This window comes from Oryza sativa, chromosome 5, assembly GCF_034140825.1.
Source record: "Oryza sativa Japonica Group chromosome 5, ASM3414082v1".
Lineage (NCBI taxonomy): Eukaryota > Viridiplantae > Streptophyta > Magnoliopsida > Poales > Poaceae > Oryza > Oryza sativa.
In genome coordinates, this window is record NC_089039.1 from 21,774,641 (window position 1) to 21,792,357 (window position 17,717).

General features: G+C 44.4%; 1 protein-coding gene and 1 long non-coding RNA gene across 2 annotated transcripts; both read right to left on the minus strand.

The window, feature by feature from the left end:
• Positions 1-55: 55 nt before the first annotated feature.
• LOC136356594 (uncharacterized) lies at positions 56-996 on the minus strand. The gene is made up of 2 exons (XR_010741597.1): positions 541-996; positions 56-428 (listed from the first exon to the last, which is right to left on the minus strand). It is a non-coding gene; the product is annotated as an uncharacterized lncRNA (long non-coding RNA).
• A 2,920-nt stretch (positions 997-3,916) lies between these two features.
• Positions 3,917-5,550, minus strand: LOC4338926 (NAC domain-containing protein 90). Its single transcript, XM_015782855.3, has 3 exons — positions 5,275-5,550; positions 4,842-5,152; positions 3,917-4,577 (listed from the first exon to the last, which is right to left on the minus strand). The coding sequence occupies exons 1-3, from the start codon at positions 5,432-5,434 to the stop codon at positions 4,224-4,226; spliced, it is 825 nt and encodes a 274-aa protein (XP_015638341.1). The 5' UTR covers positions 5,435-5,550; the 3' UTR covers positions 3,917-4,223.
• Between the last annotated feature and the right edge of the window lie 12,167 nt (positions 5,551-17,717).

The following is a 17,717-nucleotide window of genomic DNA, read 5'->3' on the forward strand; positions in this document are numbered from 1 at the left end:
GAACCTTTGACAATGGAAAACTTAGGAATTAAACACATGCTGGAAAGCCGAGACATCAAGCCAAAATTAATATGACATAAACGTGAATGCCAAACATTAGCCTCATCATCCACACTGCCACAAATATGGTTCACAGACTTATTGCAGAAATCAGAAAGGGAAAAGCGGAACAGGCCTCCGCACTCATAACCTTTACCAATAAAATATCCATGTTTAGACACGACTACTTTATTAGACTCAAAAACCAACTTAAATCCGTCTCTAGTCAGACGGGAGCCACTAACAAGATTCCTGTCGATAGAAGGGACATGCTGCACGTTCTTCAGCTGCACGATCTTTCCCGAAGTAAACTTCAGATCTACCGTGCCAACACCATGAACAGAAGCATGTGACCCATTCCCCATTAGGACGGTGGAACCCCGTGCGACCTGATAAGAAGAAAACAATGAGATGTCAGCACAAACATGTACATTGGCCCCAGTATCAACCCACCAATTAGTAGATTGATTAACTGAAAAAACAGTAGGTAAATTACCATACCCGCTTCCATCTCCAGTGTTGCCAATGGTCACATTAGCAGACTTAGAAGTCTGCCCTGCAGGTGCCTTCATCCCCTTGCGTTGTGGACACTTCCTAGCCAGATGACCAACTTGGCCACACACAAAGCAAGTCCTCTCATCCTGATTAGGATTGTTGTTGTTCTTCTTCTGCTTCTTGAAGTTGGTGGTCTGCTGAGCTTTGTATTTCCCCTTGCTCTTGTTCTGGGCCTTGTGCACAACATTGGCACTGGACTGCCCACCATCGCCCTTAGACGCGGCATCTTTTTCCCGAGCTTTCTCCTCAACATCAAGAGACGCAATCAACCCCTCAACGGAGTATTCCTGTCTCTTGTGTTTGAGTGCAGTACCGAAACTCCTCCAAGATGGAGGTAGTTTTGCAATAATGCACCCGGCCACAAATTTGTCGGGTAAGACACACTTAAGGAGTTCGAGTTCCTTAGCCATGGTTTGTATCTCATGAGCCTGTTCGACTACAGAACGGTTGTCAGCCATTTTGTAGTCATGAAACTGCTCCATGATATACAGATCATTGCTAGCATCAGTAGCACCGAATTTAGTATTCAGTGCATCCCACAACTCCTTAGCGTCGGTCATATGCATATACACCTCGACCAGACGATCGCCAAGAACGCTAAGAATGCATCCCACAAAGAGAGTAGTGGCTTCCTCGAATTGCTTCTGCTGTTCAGCAGTAAGAACTCCTTCAGGTTTGCCAGTACTCACCCAGAAGCATTTCATAGCTGTCAGCCACAGAGTGACCCTGATCTGCCATCTCTTAAAATGCACACCGGTGAATTTATCCGGCCTCAGTGCATCGGCAAAACCAGCCATAGTAAAATCACAGTGCCTATAATAAGGTTTTTGGATTGTTGAGATTATGGGCATATAATGATTTAATTTATTCCATAAATAAATCATGACATTACAGATGAAAACTAGCATGAACGCATCATTAGATCTACACATGTAAACTATGCAGAATAACATGAACAGATCAAATATGCGCAACATATTGAACACGTACCGAGGTGACGAAAAGACCGGCTGCTTGGTCGAAACTTTTCGCAGGTGTCTACGAAGGCACGAAACACGCGAGCGAAGAGGAAGGCGAGCCGTCGCGAACGAACAGAGAGCAGTCGCGCGAAGCGCTTCCCAAAAACCTTATTGCCGCCTTCTCCCGGTGCAGGACGTCAAAGGCAGAGGTTCCGGAGACCTGCTCTCCCGATCGCTGGTGCACGCCGGCGAGCGGGATGGAGTAGTCTACGAGCGACGGCGCAGTACAGAGTAGGAGGCAAACCCTAGATTGATTTTCGCATATATTGCGTGAAGACGTCGGGTCGGTTTATATAGAGAAGGGTCGCTTGATCAGGGCGCCCGCACGATCTCTACTGCGCGTAACCGAACCGGATAAGTCGCGCGTAACTTATCCGGACTCCACGCCGTTTGCACGCATCGGATTTTTCGGAACGTTTCCAAAACAAAAACGAATCCGAATTTGCAGCAAAACAAAACTGCAAAAGGAGGCTGCATCTGCGTAAGGGTGAGGAGCCAATTTTTCGGACCATTCGACGCGTACGTCGTGCACGCGCGCCCTGCCCTGCCAGGCCAGGCGAGGCGAGCGAGCGCGCGCGTGTGTTTCCCCTCTTCTCTCCACCACACATGCTTCAAGTGGCTAGGAGGGCATCCTCCCTTTTAAGGAGGTCCCCCTCTCCTAGAATAAGCAAGGTGGTACTAAACTCCACATGCATGCCATCCCATGAGGTGGGCTTTTGTGATTTTCCAAAGAATTAATCTTCGAGTGGGCTAAGGCCCATTCATTAATTCCAACACCTGCAGCATGCGGAGGACGGCCTCCTCGGCACCCGGGTGGGAGAGGGGAGAGAAGCCGCCGCCGCCGCTCGCACCCGCCCCTGCGCCGCCCTGCCTCGCTGCAGCCGCCTCACCTCCTCCGCCCCCGCGGCTCGCCTCGCCGCCGTGCTCGCCTCTCCGCCGCCGCGCTCGCCTCTCCGCCGCCGCGCTCGCCTCTCCGCCGCCGCGCCTCCTCCTCCGCCACCACTGCGCTCGCCTCTCCGCCGCTGCCTCGCCTCCTCCACTCCCGTCGCTCGCCTCTCCGCCGCCGCCTCACCTCCTCCGTCCCCGCCGCTCGCCTCGCCGCCGCGCCTTCTCCTCCGCCGCCGCGCTCGCCTCTCCGCCGTCGCCTCGCCTCGTCCGCTCCCGTCGCTCGCCTCGCCGCCGCCTCGCCTCCTCCGCCCCTACCGCTCGCCTCTCCGCTGTCACGCTCGCCTCGCCGCGCCGCTGCCTCCGCTGTCGCCGTCTGAAGGAGGAGAGAGAGAGTGTGTGAGATAGAAGAGAGAGACTGACAGGTAGGGTCCACCTATTTTTTAATAAATAAATTACTGACACCGTCACGTAGACCAAAACCACCCCAGATTGGGTTGAGAGGGGTAATTCGTTCGGTTTGCATAGTTGGAGGTGAAGAATGTCCGGTTTTGTGGTTTAGGGGTGTAATTCGGACGGCCGCGATACTTTGAGGGGGTAATTCGTACTTTTTCCTAACCAAAATGGTGAAAGAGAGAAAGAGAGGGGAGAGAAGAAGCTACTAAAACAACGAAAACATCCAAGGCGGATAATGTCTTTTAGTATTGTGGTGGTGGATTAAGATGATCTCGTTTAGCAACTTTAGAACACTTTGGTTTTTGGTATTCATTTATTTAAATATATGTACGCAAAATGGTAATATCTTATACTATAAAGATATATAACAATTAAGGAAAAATATGACAGTTGGATAATAACATACTCTCTCCATCTACTTTTGATAGTCATATTTCATCTTAACACACAGACCAAGGATAAATAATTCTACTTATCATCCATTTAAACATGCTACTAGTCATTCCTCGTAAACAAACGATTCATTAATATTTATATTTCTCGATGCCCATGTAGCCAATCTTGTGTGGGAGAATAGAGAGTCACGCATTAAATCCGAGAAAGTCATTAAGATGATAGGTTGTTGGATTGAAATACACCTATCGAAAATAAATTTCTCAGATTTGAAAATATGACTATCAAAAGTAGATGGAGGAAGTATTTTTTTTAACTATTATTCAACTCAAAAAAAATCTAACAATTAGTAGTACAAAGTTTTTGTTTCACAATAACATAAATGATAAGTAAAGTATCGACATTTATGAAAATGTGTTTGGGTAGAAATTAATTATGTGATAAATTGAACTTCAGATCTTCCTATATATTGAGCGTATGTTTTAGTGTCTGAACAAGTCATCACATAAATACTCTATTCCGGCCGTATGCATTTTGTCTCTCGCCTGTTCAATCACACCAAAAGTTGATAAGTATATTTTGTTGGATTTTATTGTTCCTGGCAATGATTCAATTGCTCTTGTCAAAAATTGCATCAACAATTAATTCAACAAACGCTACAATTTGATTTTCAGCAGGCTTTTATTAGTTTCCGTTATCATTAAAAAATTGTGTCTTTGAGCTGCCAACTGTCTGAGATCTTTCTCAAAATTTACCATTTGACTGCTAAAATATTTTTTGGCAACACGAAAAAAATAATGAAAATTAGCAACAAAAATTAGAGATCGACCGCCGTTTTCTTGAATTTACGACCGACCGTAAAATCGAATTCCTACATCAAAACCAGTCCAAAAGATCTGCCCAGTCCGTCATGCTGCACTCTACAAGCTCCTCATCGGTTCCTCTCTGCCTCTGCTGCTGTTGCTGCAGCATAGAGCCATCGCAGCCGCCATTGTCGTCGCTGGATGAGGTGCTGTCAAGGCTGTCATCTGGCGCGCTCCTTTTCCTCTTCTGACTCTTCCCGGAGGATTCAGCAGCATCCTCGTTGGCAAACGCAGCCGCGGTGGATGACGGCGCCGCCCGGTTCTCGCCGCCGCCGCCTGCCACCGAGGAGCTCGGCGGCCGGCGATCGAACTGCCGGGGGCACCCTGACCTGGTGTACAGCCGGCACAAGCTGAAGTCACTCCTCGTCTGCGAAATTAACAAGCACAAATTAACGTTTTATATTCCAAGTTGTAGTTTCCCTCACGGCTCGTGCGTCTACAGTAGCTAGCCGCCTCTCATCACGATCACCATTGCAACTAGAGCATAAAGGAGTATGTTTTGTTTTGGAATGAGAAATGATTGAAGTTGCAACTTGACCATGATGTTAGGTTTGTTATATAGGACTTAATTCCATATCTAAAAAAAATAGGATAGGATAAAAAAAAAGAGGCATCTCTAAGTTCAATTTACCTGGAGATAATGGTTCTGTGCCGGAGCAGCGGCGGCTGCGTTGTCGTCGTCTTCCTCGAAGGCCCTGTACTCGTTCATCTTCCACTTGGTCTTGGCCCCCGCCGGCGCGCGGCCGCGGTAGAACACCATGGTCTTCTTGGTGCCGATGGGGCGGCCGTCGGAGGAGTAGACCCACCCCGGCGTGCCCGCGGCCTTCCAGTACCCCGACGGCGTCGTGCGGCTCGGCCGCCCGCCCCGCGCCTCCCGCTCCTGCCGCGGGCAGAAGTAGAACCACGGCTCGCCGTCGCCGGTCCACGCGCCCTGGTGCGCCTCTGCACAACGTAATCAAGAACGACCCCCGTTAGCTAGCGGCGGCGCGAACACGCATTGCACGGCATACGCAAGGTGTAAATACAATTAGCTGCAAGGACGACGACGACGACGATCAACGTGCCTGGGAGCTGCCATGGATCGAGGGAGCAGACGTCGGCGACGGGGATGACGCGCTCGATGTCGGGGACGCGTCGGCCGCCGTCGAGCTTGTGCCGGAGGTAGAAGCACACCAGCTCCTCCTCAGTGGGGTAGAACCGGTACCCCGGAGGCAGCTCTCCCATGTCCGCCGCTGCCCGATCGATCGATCGATCTCAATCCACCCCGTGTGCGGCCGGCCGGCGATGGATCGATGTACGGTGGGCGTCTCTCTCGTGGTGGGTAGCAAAGGCTCGTATATAGAGTGATGAGTACTGGCCGCGAGGCTATATAGGATGCTGGGGGGGGGGGGGGGAGGTGTGGTCGTCTGTTGACATGGCGATCGGTATAATTTGCGCGGCTTAATTGGGGAAGAAATTTTCAGCAGATGGTCGTCGTGGAAACCAAGTTTTTTTTTTTTTTGGAGTGTTGGGGGTCGCATACTTGCATGGTGCGGTGTAGTACTACACTACTACGACGTGTGTAGTGACCGTGGCGGGAGGAGGGAGGAGGACTGGGTCAGTCTTATCGTTCTCTGAATTTCTTTTGTTAATAACTAGTCATTCCAACCCCTTGGATTAGGGCTTTATAACGATTGACGAATTTAAGCTCGATCGGTTGCTTTCGCCCTTCGCTATCCTTGCTGCACTGTGACATCAGATGGTCGACGCTGCTTGTGGCACTGCCCGCCACTGCCGCACTGGCATCGCAGGATCAGTAAACATGAGGACAAGCGAATTCGATTTTTGTGGTGTGCCTTTTTACAGTTGGAACAGAAAGTGTAAAAAGAAAAAAAACAGAGACATCCAAATATTTTTCATACTAATTAAATGTATAGTGGCCGTGTTTAGTTACTTTTCAAAAAAAAAATTATGCATACGGACATACATTTGAAGTATTAAACGTAGACTAATAACAAAACAAATTACAGATTCCGCCTATAAACTGCGAGACGATTCTATTAAGCCTAATTAATCCGTTATTAGCGAATATTTACTGTAGCACCATATTGTCAAATCATAGCGTAATTAGGCTCAGAAGATTCGTCTCGCAATTTACATGCAAACTGTGCAATTAGCATTTTTGGTCCACACTCAATACTCTATGCATGTGTCTAAACATTTGATGTGACGAAAAAGTTGGAAGTTTGAAGGGAACTAAACACAGCCAGTGTAGGGCTAAGCAAGGACTCAATTAGTTTTTCTTTCCAGAATTTATATTAATATTGATCTAATTAAGATGATTTTAACATGGAGGTAATAAACCTAAGGCTCATCACTTGCCCTAGACATGTCTCTGCCCTTGATTGTACCATCTTGATCGATATGGACGCTCCAAATGGGAATGGGTTCATAGATAAACAATGGAATGAAAAATATAAGCCAATGTTTGGTTTAATGTCAAAATCGGCATTTATAAAATTTTGGTATTATCATTTTTTTATATCTCAAAAAAAGTTATTAATAATTTTTGGGTAAGCTTGAAGTTTGTGATAATATTTGTGGTTTGATGTCTTACCAAAATTTGCAGCTTCACTGAATAAGTTACACCCTAGGACAGAAAAGTCACAGTATAAGCAGTGCGCTAATATTTTTTTTTTCGAACGGTCAGGCCGTTGCAGACGTTTTATATAAAAAAGAAAGTGTCCCATTTTAAGGAGAAAACGGGACCAAACCTTACAGTGCACAGTTAATTAGGAAAAATTAGGCGAAAACCACTACTACAACCACAATTTAACTACTCAAGCTGCCAAGACTACAAAGAAACAGACGCTGAAAAAGTGCTCGTCGTAAAGCGACACAAAGACTTTGACTTCGCGAGATAAGTGTTATCGTTGACGAGCTTGTCACCTAGCGACACAGTAGCTCCAACTCCACATCTATCGCATCATCATTGCCAAATGCATCGCCAAAATGAACAAACAACACCGACAACCAACTTTGAGCATTAACCCAAGCCACCAAAGCACCACTTCTCGCGTACAGCAACCACCAGCATCCTTAGAAGACTACAACGTGTTATCGTTGCCGAGCTTCATCGCACCACAACGAAGCAGCTTTGATTTCACCTAGCAGAAACGAAGAAAGCTAGGCGCTCGCCACATCCAAGAAATGGAACCCAGAAGGCGAAGGCCTCGCTGAACAGCTAGGCCTATAGAGTTTCAACCCAGGAGTTCACTAACGACTATCGTTGCACAGACAAGATTCTTGGCAGTGAGGGAGAAAGGATGCCATAACAATGCTTCCAAGGAGGAAAACGACGTCTAAGGGCGTCGTCGCATCAAGCCAGCTAAGGCTTTCGCCAGCGATTTTCATCCAAAACTACACAACCCACCCGCACAACGAACGTCGCCGGACCACCGCATTGTCCCTCTAGCCATCAAGCCTAGCCCACCAACCACAACACAGGCAAGCTCACGAGACCGCCATGCCGCTGCCATCCTCTGTTGCATAGAGCCATCCCCTCCACCCTTCTCCAAGAGCTTCCCACGACCAGAACAGGAAATCCAGCCATAGGAGAGGAGGAGCTCCACAAGAGGATATTGGTCGGCCGGCAATTGAGAAGACGGCGCCACTGCTGCCAGCCGCTTGAGGCCTGTCACTGGTCACTGCTGCTACTCACGCGCGATGCGTGCAGCCGCTGCCACCCGCGGGAAGCCGAAACCAACCGGGAGGAAGCCGGAGACCCACCTCGCAGCCTCCACCAATGCCCCGCTGCCTCCACGTCCGCGTTGCTGCCTCTACGTTGGCATCGCCTTGCTGTCGCCCGAGGGAGGCTGGATCCAGGTGGGAGGAGGACGGGAGAACATCCCCGCCGCCTCCACCGTCGCCATGGCGCCACGACGCCCGCGCCGTCGCTCGCGGGAAGCCGAATCCAAGCGGAAGGAGCCCGGAAGACACACCTCATCGCCTCCACCATCGCCTCGCCGCCTCCACTGTCACCCCACCGCCTCCACACTGCCGCACCCCACCGCCTCGCCGCCGCTGTCGGCTCGAGTGCCGGCCTCCTGTGCCAGGGAGGCCGGATGCTGATGGGAGGGGCCGGATCTGGCGGGGGACACCAGGTCCGGCACCGCCACCTCGCCGTCACCACCCTGGTCCACCTAGCTGTTGACACTGCCTCTTCGACGCTGGTGGCCAGTCTGCCGCCACCGCAACCACCGTCACCCCGAAGCTCGAGGTCGTGGGCTCTGACCCCGCGACCTCGGGGAAAAAGGAAGGCCCCACCACCGTCGTCTTTGCATCCACGCGGTTTTCGTCGCCCCGCTTGGGCGGCGGCAAGGCGGAGGAGGGAGGAAGCTGGGTGTGTAGCGCGGCAGCGGTGGTCGCCGCTCGTGTCGCCCCTGCCCCTAAGCGACACGGGGGATAGAAGGGTAACGATTCGGCGAACAGTCGTGATGATGTTTATGAACTTTGGTTGCAAATACTCGGTCTTTTTTGACTTATGTAAAAATTTGAGTACCTTTATGATATTCTACTGTAAGTATATTATCACCGATAGAAGTAGTATTAAACCTTAATTTATGAACTTTCTACTATTAGTAGAAATTATTCTACCACCAGTAATGCAGTAGTACAAATATATACCATCTGGAATAAATGGTTTAAATTAATTCTAATATTAATATAGACAGTTGTAAAACACCTCATAAAAATATATGTTAACTTAATTATTTCAATAAGCCATAATGGTTTGGTTGGTTCAGGCTATGCTCTTTTTTCTGATTCTGAAATTTGAATTCTCGTTTGCACGCCTACTAAGTTCCTAAACAACAGTGTGTTTCATATAAAAATGACTTATATAAAATTCCATGGTTTGATTTCAAAAATAACATTTTAATTTTGTAGCTGTCAATTCATGCATTTATACCCTCATATAGTCATTATAGAAATCAGATTATTTAATAATGGCCATCAATTTCAGATATTCAAACGGCAATCACTTAATCCATCGATTTCATCTATGTTGCCACAGTATCATTCGATGCTTCGATCGATCACTCTGTGTGTGTGTGTGTGTGTGTGGGTGTGTGTGTGTCAGCTGATCCGGTTTGTGCGGATAAATAGTTTTGCCACCCGTAGCTATTTATTGGGTTGAGGACTTGAGGCGCCATCAAACAGTTGGTGTGTTAATTATTATTTCCTCCGTTTCAAAATATAACAACTTTTAGCTATTAAGATTTGTCCCAAAATATAACAATTTCACCACCAACATTTTTTTCTCACCCAATCACAACACTCTACCATTCACTTTTCTCACCTATCTCCACTACTAATTCAATCACAACTCTTCACCATTTATTTTTACCTATTTTCTTAATTACCATGTTTAACTCTAAAACTTTTTATATTCTGGACTGAGGAGTACTAAATCTGCTGCAACAAACAGCCCGCAAACATATTCTGGACAGAGGAGTACTAAATCTGCTGCAACAAACAGCCCGCAAACTTGTTGATTTCTTGACTGATTCAATGATCCATAGTAGAGATACGGTTTGTGACCTGCTAATCAAGATCTTGCCGTACAGCAGCAAAGAGCAAAAGAGAATGACACGAGATCAAATGCACTAGTGCTAGCCTGCTAGGGTGCGAGTAGACCGCTACCCATTGAAAGAGACGTCACCGAATTCCGACACACAGACCGACCTCGGTAGGAATATTTGCCAAATTTGACTTTAACGGATTTAATTTTAGCCACTGATTTTTTTAAACTCTAGAAAAGTGAATATTGGTGAAATACTTTTGTCTAACAATGACACTTTGATGCATCATAATCATAATATATTTCAAAATTATAGTTGATAAAATCATATAATCGGTCGTTGAAGCTAATATATATATATATATATATATATATATATATATATATATACATACATACATATATATATATACATACATATATATATATATATATACATATATATATATATATATACACACACACCGACCAAGTGTCCGTTTTCATTTGCATGTTTTCTTTAACCAGGGGAAAAACTATATATGGTCATTTTTCTATGGTATGCGACTATCTTACCCTTGGTGTATTGCTTTTTGTGTATGCAAGTCAATGATAAGAAGTACTATTGCTTTGTGCGCTAATTGTTAATGTGTTATAGGGTCTAACTGACAATTATGTAAAAATGAAGGGAATAATTATTCTTTTTTACATCAGAATTATTTTCTGATGGGGTTGAATACTTGAATCCTTAGCATAAGTTTCATAAAGGCAAAAACTACATGGTACATGTTACCAAATCTTAAATCGCCAACTCGTTTACCCAACGAAACGCGTAAAACGGCCTCTGTCAACCTTGCTGCGCGCATTGGGTGTACTTATCGATGGAAATTGAAGGGACTACGAGACGAATAAAGTGAACTCCACGCGTTACAAAATCAGCTACGCTGCTACGACACTGACTACTGTTTCCTTTATTTTAATTTCTTCGTGCGTTTTCTTCTTTTTCCAGTTTTTAACGAGTCATACATGATAGTCCAAAGTACATCAAGTCCTATAAGTGAAGCAGGGAGACATGGCAATAGTACAGTAAGAGTAGGTACAATAGCAAGATATAAATCAGCTATAAATATATTTTTAAGAGATAAAGTGTGAGAGAGAAAAGCAGCGGGCTACAGATCTGTAACCACCTGCAGTACGGTTTTCAAGACGTAATGTATTTATGATAGGTGAGACTAAGTATTAATAGTATAGTAAGCAACTATTATATGAATTGACTATTACATTGACTATAGATGATTTAGAGCTAACAGTTGGCTATACTATTAAACTTGTTCTAATGCTGCTGTCTAACAACCATACTGATCGCTTAGGACCGGTTTGTGCGTTAAGGTGGTGTAACAAATGATGTTACTTTCTATGCAGTCCGACCTTTCACTTTTGTTTAGTACTCAATGATATTTTTCACCAAGACAAAAAAAACTTAATTACCATACATTTTAGGGTTAATTGGATCCATGCCTTTACAAATATGCTATTTAAAAAAATGCCACTACTATTAATGATATCGGTTACATGACACTTAAATTTGAGGAAATTGGAACCATACCACTCTATCATGTTTTCCGTCAGACCCCTAGACGTGGGTCCCACATGTCAGTTCCATCTCCATCTTCTTACTTCCCCATATCTTCCTCCATCCGTGCAACTGCAACAAGGACAGCGGCAACGGCGACGGCGGCTCCTAAGCACTCCCGCCGCGGATGGCATCGAGGACGGCGGCGACAGCTCCCGAGACCTCCCATCGTGGATCGAGGACACCGACGGCGGTGGCGGCTCCCGAACCCTCCCGCATGGATGGCTGTAACATACTAGATTTTTTAGGATACCGTACTCAAATAGGGTATCCCCACAGACTGATTTTTCAGGATACCGTACTCAAATCAGGCATCCCCACAGACTTGGTATCAGAGCAAGTATGTGGGAATACACGGTTTGAGTATGGTATCCTAAAAATGGCGCTGAGGATGGCGGTGGCGGCAGCTCCCAAGACCTCCCACCGCAGATGGCGTCAAGGACGGTGGCGGCGGCGGCTCCCAAGACATCCCGTCGCGGATGGGATCGAGGATAGCGACGGCGGCGGTGGGTCGCGAGCCCTCCTGCGCGGATGGCGTCGAGGACGGCTGTGGCGGCAGCGATGGCGAGTCCTAAGCCCTCCCGTCGCAGATGGGGTTGAGGATAGCAACAGCGGCAGCGGCTCCTGAGCCCTCCTGCGCGGATGGCGTTGAGGATGGCTGCTCCAGAGCCTACCGCTGCGAACGGCGGTGACGGCGAAGACTCCTAAGCCTCCTGCCACGGTTGGGGCGGATGATAGCGACGACAGCAGTGGCTCCCGAGGCCTCCGCAAAGGTGGTCGATAACCGTGGCTGCGACGGTGGTGGTCGACGATAGTGGTGGGAAGAGTGGAAGGGTAAAGAGAAGATGGGAGGGAGATGAAGATTGAACCGACAACTAGGTCCCACGTGCAGTTGGGGCTAACGGAGATTTTTGACGGAAAATATGATGGAGTGGTATGGTTTCAATTTTCTCAAATTCTAATGGCACGTAGCCGATATTTTGAATAGTAGTGACATGGATTCAATTAACCCTACATTTTATTTCAAGTGAATATGTGGGGAGAATCAAGAAGCATGTAGACTTTAACTCCCCATATGCACGAGAAGCGAGCGCTTAACTATCTCTAAATGCCTTCATGCATGCATACATACATTTGGTACTTCCTACATGTGACTTTTGTTTTTCTGTACAGTACTAAATGGTCATTTGCATGCAAGTTCAATAGCATAGCCAACTGCTGGCTCCAAATCATTTATAGCCAACCTAATAGCCTATTCATACAATAATTACCTATAAAAATATACTTCATCATTAATACCCAGTCCTACCTTTCATACACTCATAATGTATTGGAGTCCGTGTTGCAGCTGGCTACAAATCTGTAGCCCGCTTTTTTCTCTCTCTTCTCTTTTCTTCTCGATACATGGTTATAGCTGGTTTATAGCCTGCTGTTGTAACTGCTATTGTAAGAGCAAGTATTACAACAGGCTGTAAGCAGACTGATGTCTACGTGGAGGAGGGAGAAACGAAGAGAGAGAACTGGACGGGCGACTCGCGACGCGCCTGCTTGAGGCCGGCGGATACGCGCTACTGCCGCTGCTATTGGCTTAGACTCGTTTATGTGCATTAAATACTAGCGGGTCCGTCACCACCGCGTGGTGATCTGGCGCGCGTTACAGCCGACTGCTAGCGAAATCATTAGCCATGCTCTAATTGTGGTGCATGCATGCATGCAATTAAGCAATATCATTGACGACCCAAATGCATGTGCAGGACATACAAAACGGTGTTGCATGCTGATCGATGCCAATTTAAGTGACATCTGACATGTGGGAGTGTATTGATATCGCTGCACAAACCATACATGCTAATCATTTGTGAATGGAGGGAGTATAAGCATAGGACCTAACGTTTTCTGATTGGACCAATAGGTCATAGGATTCGGCACTGCTTAGGGTATGTTTAGTTCACGTTAAAATTGAAAGTTTGGATGAAATTAAAATGAAGTGATGGAAAAGTTAAAAATTTATGTGTGTAAGAAAGTTTTGATATGATGGAAAAGTTAGAAGTTTGAAGAAAAAAATTGAAACTAAGGTGTTCACTTTGCTGCCAAAAAAACCTTACCAAATTTTGCCAAAATTTTGGCAACTATGCCAAAATTTTAGTAACTTGCCAAATTTTTTGCAGGATTTCTTATATAGTTACCAAAATTTGGCAGCAAACTAAATTTAGCCACTTTTTTTGGTAACTTTACCAAAATTTAAAAAGGTTGAAAATGACACCAAAGTGAACAGGCCTTAAACTCGGCCTTAATACCCATCTTTAATGGCATCCTCCTTTTCTTTATACGGATGATCTAAGAGCAAGTTTAATAGTATAGCCAACTACTAACTCTAAATCATCTATAGTTGATTTAATAGCTAATTTATACAATAGCAACATATAAATATATATTACACTATATATATCTGGTCCCACTTATCATAGACACATTGTGTCTTGAAATCCGTACTGTAGCTGGCTAAAAATCTGTAGCTCGCTGCTTATCTCTCTCTTCTTTAATCTTCTCGATATCTGTTTATAGCTGACTTATAATATGTTATTGTACCCGTTTTAAAACGGGTCCTATAAAGTAAGTCAGAAAACCCGATCACGATTATATCGGAAAAATTGGCCTATTAAAAAAGCTAGAAAAGCTAGTCACTGACCGTATCCAAAAACCAATTTCAATAACAATCACTCAAGTCTCAGCCGTCTCTGAAAATGTTCTTGTTTATAAAGATGGTGACTCGTTTGTAAATTTTTTTTTACAATTTTATATAAATCAATTTTATTACTCCATCAGTTTCACAATGTAAGACTTTCTAGCATTGTCCACATACATATAGATGTTAACGAATCTAAACACATGCATATGTCTAGATTCATTAACATTTAAATGAATGTGGGCAATGCTAGAAAGTCTTACATCGTGAAACGGAGGAAGTAAAAAAAACAAATATTTGCATTTAACCTTTTCATATGATCGAGTGAAAATAAAACTTTATATCAAAATTGTAGAACTCGATGAGATCGACAACTTTATAATTTATAACTTTTTCCATTTGAGATAGTTTAGGGTCCAAATATTTGTTACAAAATCTTATATCTATTTGTTACAAAATCTTATGTCTATGTTTCAAGCGACCTCCAATGAAAAATGTGGTTTATATTAAAGTTGCTAGGCTCGATGAGAAGAAAATCTCGAAGTGGTTATTTGGTCTGTGTGATGTGGGATCTCTTGCATGATTGAAATATCAAGTTTTTAATTTTTGTTGTATTAATGTTTAAAATTTGGTTTCATCAATGGGCGTTCTAGCCATATTCCCATAATATTGGCTTTCAGGCTTTTGCTTGTGCTTGGCTCAGCCGGGCTCATGCTTAATGCAATTTTTTTTCAAGCCCAACACAAAACCCAGCTCAACCTGTTTGAACAGGTCTAGGGACAATAGACTTGTCCCAATTGCCCAAGAAATTAAGCTAGGCACCGAGGAGTGTTATCAAGTTCATTTGCCCTATGGTTTAGGCAAACCACGGATCAATCTTGGGCTAAACGAGCATATCATGAGTGATAGATACCGAACAGATGTGAGTGACCTCGACGTGCTCGCTTTGCCTTCCGGCTGCACACGCGGCCGGCGCGCGGGACGCCCTCCCGCCCGCACTGCTCGCTCGCGTCCCACTCGGCTTCCACTGCGAGACAGCTAGCGAGGACGACGGCGTCCATGCATCCGTCCAACCGCGGACGCCGCGACCCGGTCACGGCAAGTGTTTACGGAGTGCGCGGCGTACGCAAAAGCGGAGCAACGAGCTGCTCAGCTGCGTACGCTCGACTCGATCTCATATGGTTCTCACCTACCCATGCGGCCCCGCGAATTCCCGTATCGTTATTAGCAGGGGACAGCTCACGGCCTGGACCGCGACCCACGCGTGCAGGGGGAAGTACTAAAAAAGTGTGAAAAGTGCAGTACTTTTGGCCTTGTGCGCATGTGTCCAATGATCATGTGTGACCCAGTCTAACGTCGCACTCTTGGCTTCTTTTTTTTGTGTGGAGTTTTGGAGTCAGCGCGTTGGCTTCTTGGCTGCGTTTGTTCCTGTGAGATGGGTGAGAAAACACATCGTTTTTCACGCGCACGCTTCCCAAACTACTAAACGGTGCGTATTTTGTAAAAATGTTCTATAGAAAAGTTGCTTTCAAAAATCATATTGATCCATTTTTGAAATTTAAAATAGTTAATACTCAATTAATCATGCGCTAATGGCTCACCTTGTTTTGCATATCTTTCCAATCTTTCCAATTTTTACTAGTACTAATCCGCAGGTAAGTTCTCTTAGAGCACCCGCAATGGTTATTTATAGGCTCTCTACAAGAGATCCATGTCAGCATATTTTCCTACTTTGAAGAGATTAAATGAAGAGAGAGAGTAAAACTATCTACTAACCTGGAGATAGTCTATAGAGAAAAACGAGGCAATGCATTAGAGAGCTATAGATACACATGTAGACGTACTATTGAGGTGGTTTACTATTAATCTAGTCTATTCCTGAGATGTACGTGTTTTACAGAGAGCACCTTACTTTACCATGCGGGTGCTCTTAGAGCAAGTTTAATAGTACATCCCACTACTAGCTCCAATTCATCTATAGCCAATTTAATAGCCAATTTATATAATAGTTGTCTACTATACTATTAATATATGGTCTCTGTCATACACACATTGCGTCTTGGATTCCGTGTTGCAGCTGGCTACAGATCTGTAGCCCGCTGCTCTTATCTCTCATCTTTTGTCTCATTAAAATATGTTTATAGCTGGGTAATAGTCTGCTATTGTACCTGCTCTAAAAGAACTGACGCACTCCGATGGCCGATACTAGTGCATAAGAGCAGGTACAATAGCAGACTATTAGCCAGCTATAAACATATTTTAATGAGACAAAAGATGAGAGAGAAGAGCAGCGGGCTACAGATCTGTAGCCAGCTGCAGCACGGGCTCCAAGATGTAATGTGTGTATGACAAGTGAGACCAAGTATTAATAGTATAGTAAGTAACTATTGTATGAATTGGCTATTATATTGGCTATAGATGATTTGGAGCTAGTAGTGGAGCAAGTTTAATAGTATAGCCAACTACTAGCTCCAAATCATATATAGCCAATGTAATAGCCAATTCATATAATAGTTCCTTACTATACTATTAATACATGGTCCCACATTTCATACACACATTACGTTGGAGTCTGTGCTGCAACTGGCTACAGATCTGTAGCCCACTGCTTTTCTCTCTCTTTTTTTATCTCTTTAAAATATGTTTATAGCTGGTTTATAGCTTGCTATTGTACCTGCTCTAATAGTACTAGTAAAAATTAATACTCCTCTAACCTTAGTTAAAAAAACTTATATAATGATAAATATGGAACAAAGGAAGTAATACAGAGAGAACTTGTTTGATAGTAATTTGAGTCTATGTAAAAGACAAATTTTCTTTCGTCAAGAGGACGTCCTATCGTTTTATACATATCGCATAAATATTTATTATTTTTTATATAAAAAGTTGGCAAGATATATCATGTAATGTGGCACTTCGTGCAAGTTTAAATTTGACCTATATAAGTGGATAAAAAATTAACAAAATTCATATCGATCAATCATGTTAAATGTTTTTATTTACTAGAAAAAAAAGCACATGCGTTGTTACGGGTAAAAACTATTTTAACCTTATTATTTTTATATGGTTTAGTTAAGATGAAGTTCACAGTGAGAATTCGCTTGGACGACTCCTTCTATATTTCCAAAAGCGAACAAATTTAAAAACAGACTCAAATACGGATATATATTTCAAAAAGCGAACGGACATAAAAACTGGTCGACTCATACATGGATAACGTACCAAAGTACCGACAAAAACATCTTTAATTTTTATAATAGTAGAGATATTATTATCATTAAAATGATTAAAAAAAGAGAGGATATCCCTTAAGAATGAAATACTTTCCCATCTATGTGAACAGAGATTAGCAGTAGTTGTACCGTAGCAGAACTGTAGCAACGACTGTACCCAACTTACCGTTCTAAAAACACTGACGATTTACTGCATTTCGTTATTGTAGTATCTAATCGAGTCCATTCATTTTTGTTCAACCGTGTATAGGACGGGCTAATGCCCACAGCTTCGTGCCTCTTCATTAGTCCTTTGTAATGCAGAGGATTCCGATTCGTAAGGTTTGGTGGAACTGAGACCCAGTACATCTTTTATTGTAGCGACAAGATACATCTTGGAACAGATCTCGAGTGGATGAAAACGGTGAACCAAAATA